Here is a 5988-nt window from a genome sequence, read left to right as displayed (position 1 = left end):
CACATAAATCGAACGAATTGCTTACAAAAAGCTTCGTCGATTCAGTGCTAGTTAGACGAGTTGCTACGCGCGACATACATATAATAGCCTAGTCATCAAAGCGCGTAGAAGAAGGCCGCGAACAGGATGAGCGTGGGCACGAGGAGCGTCACCGCGGCGCCGACAAGCGCCGCCTTCAGGGAAATGCGCGCTTGCCCGACCGTCGCCGCGAAAGCGGCCGTGCCGTCGAGGCGCGCGGCCGGCGCCGCGGGCGCCTCGCCCCCGTCGACCTCGCGGAGCCGCGCGGCGAGCGCGCTGGCGCCCGCGCCGTCGATGGCGACGACGCCCGTCGAGGACGAGCGGTAGATGATCGCGTTCGCGTCCGCCCCCGTCGAGGACGACAGGTAGACGATCGCGTCGTACTCGGGCACGCCGAGCGCTTCCGCGGCCGTCGCCTTCTTCTTCGTCTTCTTCGAGGCGTTGAACGGGAGGCGGCCGCGCACGAGGACGGGGAGCTCGCGCTCCTTGGCGTCGTCGAAGATGCGGCGGAACGTCGCCGCATGCGCCCCGCCGGGCTTCGCGGTGACGATCGAAGTCACCGTCGCGATGCGAGAGACCTTCTCGATCAAGGCGTCCATCCTGAGTACTTCCGGAGTCGAAGTTTGAGACGATGGAACCTCTGAGGCGATGCGACGGCGAAACCTGGACGCGACGCGCAGAGAGCTGAAGGGGTGCCCTCGCAACGCGTGGAGCTCGTCGGCGGTGACGAGAAGATGTCTGCTGAAGCCCTGGTCGTCGGCGGCGGTGACGAGAAGGTCTGCTGAAGCCTCGCGCGTCGGCGGCGGCGACGAGAAGGTCTGCTGAAGCCTCCCCCACAACGACGCGTCGGCGTGGCAAGTCTCGGCGCCGGCGAGTTGTCGAGAGACCTCGAGAACTCTAGTGAAACATACGCGTGGAGACGAGCCTCGGGAGACATCCACGCAGTTCCCAGCGGCTTCGACTATCCCCAAGGCCCGCCTCAGCGCTTGGACACACAAAAAAAAACAACAAAACAACAATAGACGAGCATCACCCCGTGGCGTGGTGGGCGACGTCGTCGTCGAGGGGCGTGTCCGGGTCCGCCGTGAGGATGGGCGCGAGGAGGCCGCGGCGCTGCTGGCGCGTGCCCATGGCCGGGCGGGGCGGCGGGCCCCGGGGCGGCGGCGGCGACGCGAGGGGCGGCGGCGACGCGGCCGGGGGCGCGGTCGCCGCGGGCCGCGGGTCGGCGCGCGGCGTCGCGGGCGCCGCGGGCTCGGGCCTCGGGTCGGGCCTCGGGTAGGCCGGGTCGGGCTTGCGCTGCTTCGGCGCGGGCGTGGGCGAGGTCTCGGCGCGGCGCTTCGCCCGGAGCGACGCCGAGGACGAGTGCGAGTCGTCGCGCGACGAAACGGACGACTGCGGCGACACGGAGTCGTCGCCGCGGCGCCGCGCGGCCTCGGGCGCCTCCTCCGGTCGCGGCGCGGCGGGCTCTCCCGGCGCGGCGGGCGCTTGCGGCGCGGCGGGCGCTCGCAGCGCGGCGGGTTCTCCCGGCGCGGCGGGCTCCCGCGGCGCGGCGGGCTCCCGCGGCGCGGCGGGCTTCGGGGAGGGGGCGTCGGCGGCGGCGGGCCGGTCGTACTTGGGCTCCTTGAGCGCCGTCTGGCGCGGCTTCTTGGGCCGCGGGCGGCCGTAGTCGTCGCGGTCGCGGCGCTCGGCGTCGGCGGCCGGCGGCTCCGCGGCGTCCTTGGCGAAGCGCACGGTCTTGCGCGGGGGCTTGCGGGCGTGGACGCGCCCCTCGGCGATCTCGTAGGGCGCGCGGGGCTTGCGCCGGAGCGCCCGCGCGAGCGGCCGCGCGAGGAAGCCGATCGCGGCCGCGACCCTCTTCGCCGGCGAGACGTACCTGGCCTCGAACGCCGCGCGCCGGTCGGCCTCGCGGCGGTCCCGCGCCTCCTCCCGCGCGGCGAGCGTCCGAAGCCGCTCGTCGCGCCGGTCGGCCTTGGCCTGGAGCACGCGCTTCGCGGCGACGTCGCCGGCGACCGCGCCGAGCTTGACCTCGAGGCGGTCGCGCACGGAGACCTCGTAGGGCTCCGGGCTCCGCTTGCGCCGGAGGCCCAGCAGCCGCTGGAACTCGCCCGTCTCCCGGAGCGCCGCCTCGGCGACGGCGTAGTCCGCGGCGACGACGTCGTCGCGCGTCGCCGCGCCCTTCTTCAGACCCTCGAGCCATTGCTTCGCCCGCTCTTCGGGCCCCGCGGCCTCGTCCCGCGCGAGCTTCCGGTCGTCCGCGAGGCGCCGGAGCCGCGCGACGAAGACGGCGGCCCAGACGGCGCCCTTGAACTTGCGCCGGCGCAGCCGCCGCTTCATCTTGGCGCGGTCGACGGCCGCGGACTCGCGGAGCAGGCTCCGCCGCGCGAACGCGAGCTGGATGTCGTGGCGCGGGTTCTCGTCGAAGACGCCGCCGCTGGGACGCCGCTCCGGCGACGTCACGGCCGCGAGGAAGCCGCCCTTGTCCCGGAGCCCCTCGTCGTCCTCGAGGATCGCCGCGAGCTTGGACCGCTGCCGCGCGACGCCCTGCTCGGCGAGCGCCGCGGCGCCCGGCGGCAGGACCACGGGCTCGCCGGGGTCCTCCGGCGGGCCCCGGCGGCGGAGCTGCGCCGTGTCCACGGAGCCTGTCGCGAGCTCGGGCTGCGGCGGCGCCGCGTCGTCGAAGTCGTTCTCTTTGTGGTTTCGCGGCGCGTCGCAGCGCTCGTAGCACTCGCCCTCGTGCCGCTTCGGCACGTAGCGCCCGTCGTTCAGCAGCCACATGTTGCCGTGGTGGCCGACGATCATGCGCACGTCCCAGGGCCGCAGCCCGTAGCGCTGGCTCGTGACGATGATCCACTCGCGGCGGTCGACGACGGGCTCGCCCGGCGGCGGCGGCGGCCGCCGCCGCCGCCGCTTGACGCCGCGGCTCTCGCGCCAGAGCCGGTGGCACTCGGCCTTGTGGCCGTGGACCCAGTCGTCGATCTGGCAGCGGTGGCTGCAGTAGGGCCGGTCGCAGCGCACGCAGCGCAGGCCGCCGGGCTTGGTGCAGAACGCGCACGGCCGCGACGGCGCGGCGGACCGCCGCGGCCGCGCGGGCTGTGGGAACTGGTCGACGACGACGGTCTGGTAGCCCCGCGTCGGGTCGACCTCGGGCGCGGACTCGTACATGTCGCGCCAGGCCGCGACGTACGTCGGCGTGCGGCCCCGCGCGGGCGACTCGTCGCCGCCGCCGCTCTCGTCCGACGACGACGACGACGCGTCCGGCTCCGGGAGCGAGCCGCGCGGCTCGCCGGGCGCCGTCCGGTCCAGCGACGGCTCCGGACTGAGCGCCTCCTCCGCGGGGTGCTCCAGCGGCGGACCGATGCTTCGCTCGGACGGCTCGTCCAGCGCCGACGGCTCGAGCGACGGCTCCGGGAACGGGCTGATTCTTTGCTCGGACGGCTCCTCCAGCGTCGACTTCTCGAGCGACGGCTCCGGGAACGGGCTAATTCGATGCTCGGACGGCTCCTCCAGCGTCGACCGCTCGAGCGACGGCTCCGGGAAGGGGCTGATTCGATGCTCGGACGGCTCCTCCAGCGTCGACCGCTCCAGCGACGGCTCCGGGAACGGGCTGATTCGATGCTCAGACGGCGCGTCCAGCGTCGACCGCTCCAGCGACGGCTCCGGGAACGGGCTGATTCGATGCTCAGACGGCGCGTCCAGCGTCGACCGCTCCAGCGACGGCTCCGGGAACGGGCTGATTCTTTGCTCGGACGGCGCGTCCAGCGTCGACCGCTCCAGCGACGGCTCCGGGAACGGGCTGATTCTTTGCTCGGACGGCGCGTCCAGCGTCGACCGTTCCAGCGACGGCTCCGGCGAGGCGCCGGCCTTGTCCTCCGACGGCTCGACGAGCGACGGCTCGAAGGCCGACGGCTCGAGCAAGGACGCCGACGGCTCGAGCAGGGACGCCGACGGCTCGAGCAGGGACGCCGACGGCTCGAGCAAGGACGCCGACGGCTCGAGGAGCGACCGGCCGAAGTCGAGGGGCGGCTCGAGGTCGAAGGGCTCCGGCGACAGGCGCGGCTCGCGCGCCGCGGGCTCCGCGTCGAGCAGGGTCGCCGGCAGCGCGAGCTCGGCCCAGGACGCGCCGGCGCCGCTCTTGCCGCGGACGCGGAGGTCGTACGCGGCGCGCGGCGCGGCGACCTTGGACGTCGGCGGCGCGGCGGCCTCGACGGGCTCCCCCGGCGGCGGCGCGAAGCGGTTCGGCACGCTCGGCTCGCCGTCGAGCGCCGACGGCGCCGAGACCTCGAGCGTGACGACGCTCGGCCGGAACTCGACGGACGGCGACGCGTCGACCGACGGCTCGTCGAACGACGCCCGCGCGGGGCGCGCGTAGCCCGCGGCGGCGCGCGCGGCCCGCATGGGGTCGCCGGACGCGCGCGGCGGCGGCGCCCGCGCCTCCTCCTCGACGCTCGCGACCGCGAGGTCCGCCTCGACGCGGGGCTCCCCGTCCTTCTCCTCCTCGACGCCGGCGTCGTCGCCCTTGGACTCCTCGACGCCCGGGTCCTCGACGACCGACGGCTCGAGGCTCGACGGCGCCGCGAGCGACGGCTCCGCGCGTTCCGCGAGCGACGGCTCCACGAGGAGCTCGCTCGGCTCCACGAGGAGCTCGCTCGGCTCCACGAGGAGCTCGCTCGGCTCCACGAGGAGCTCGCTCGGCTCCACGAGGAGCTCGCTCGGCTCCATGAGGAGCTCGCTCGGCTCCATGAGGAGCTCGCTCGGCTCGTCGTCGACGGGCGCGACGTCGAGGCCGTAGAGCGACGGCCGCCGCGGCCGCGGCTTCGGCGCCTCCTCGAGCGACGGCTCCGGCGACGCCCAGGCGACGTCGGCGCCCGGGATCGTCGTGATGGACGGCGCCGCGACGTCCGGCGCGTCGTCCGGCTCGTCGCGCGGCGCGTCCGGCGGCGCCGCGAGCTCGGGGAAGCGCACGCGGTCGTCGCGCATGCGCTCCCGGAGGCTCCGGCGCGCCGCGTTCGACGGGAAGGGCGCGAGGCCGTCGGTGACGACGTCCGTCGCGTCGAGCCAGGCCTCGCCGCCGCCGGGGTCCTTGGGCCGCGGCGCCTCGTGAGGATCCCAGGGGTTCTCGCGATCCGTGATGATGTCGGCCATGCGCTCGATGGGGTCCTTGAGGCCCTTGAGCGGCGGCTGCGAGACGCGCTTCCGCCGCGGCGGCGACGCCGCGAGCGCCGTCGGCGCCGGCGGCTCGCGCGCCGCGACGGCGCCGACCTCGACGAGCAGGCCCTCGGCGTCGCGGCCCGCGGCGAACTTCCGCGCGCCCGTCTGCGGCTCGTTCGCCGGCGCCTTCTCGTAGGGCGCGCGCCGCTCGCCCAGCGACGCGATGAGCTGGGACGACAGGGGCAGGATGTCGCCCGCGGCCGCGCCCGCGACGCGGTGCGAGTCGAACCACGACGACGGCGTACCGGCCGCGTTCGGCGAGAAGGGCCGCCGCGGCAGGAGCTCGTCCAACGGGGCCGCGGCGCGGTTCTGCGCGACGCGCGGGAAGGCGTTGATCGGCAGGATGATGGCCAGGCCCTCGGCCTCCGCGAGGCCCGCGCGCGGCTCCCCGCGTCCGTCGAAGAGCGTCGCCGCGACCGCGCCTGTGTGGAATTCAAATCTTCAACCCGACTTCAATGTGCGCGTATGCGACAGCTTCGACGCAATCTCTTCGGCCGTGCTTCGCGAACTCGACGAGAGCAATCGATTCGTCCAAAAATCAGCCGAATCGACTTCGATTTGACCAAGCTAGAGAATTTTGAAGTTTGGTCAGGACCACCCAAACCAGTGGTCGAATTCCACGCCGCGACCGCGCGGCGCGCGGCGTCGCCCGCGTCGCCGCGCGCGTCGAGGGCCGCGTCCAGCGCCCGGAGCTCCGCCTCCGCGGACGCGTCGCCGCCGAGGTAGCGCAGCGTCGCCGTCCGGAGCGCGGCCTGGAGCCCC

General features: G+C 74.5%; 1 protein-coding gene across 1 annotated transcript in view; it reads right to left on the bottom strand.

Moving 5' to 3' along the window:
* Window positions 1-37: 37 nt before the first annotated feature.
* AURANDRAFT_70807 (hypothetical protein) overlaps window positions 38-5988 on the bottom strand; it is a gene marked incomplete at both ends in the record, with an annotated part of 21177 nt that continues 15226 nt past the window's right edge. The window contains 3 exons of the mRNA XM_009035380.1: window positions 38-618; window positions 1052-1288; window positions 1631-5648. Coding sequence (XP_009033628.1) covers window positions 96-618; window positions 1052-1288; window positions 1631-5648 — 4778 coding nt within the window. The remainder of the gene's footprint in view (window positions 619-1051; window positions 1289-1630; window positions 5649-5988) is intronic.

The sequence above is a fragment of the Aureococcus anophagefferens genome (genome assembly GCF_000186865.1).
Source record: "Aureococcus anophagefferens unplaced genomic scaffold AURANscaffold_3, whole genome shotgun sequence".
Classification (NCBI taxonomy): domain Eukaryota; class Pelagophyceae; order Pelagomonadales; family Pelagomonadaceae; genus Aureococcus; species Aureococcus anophagefferens.
This window is presented reverse-complemented; position numbering and strand designations above follow the sequence as displayed.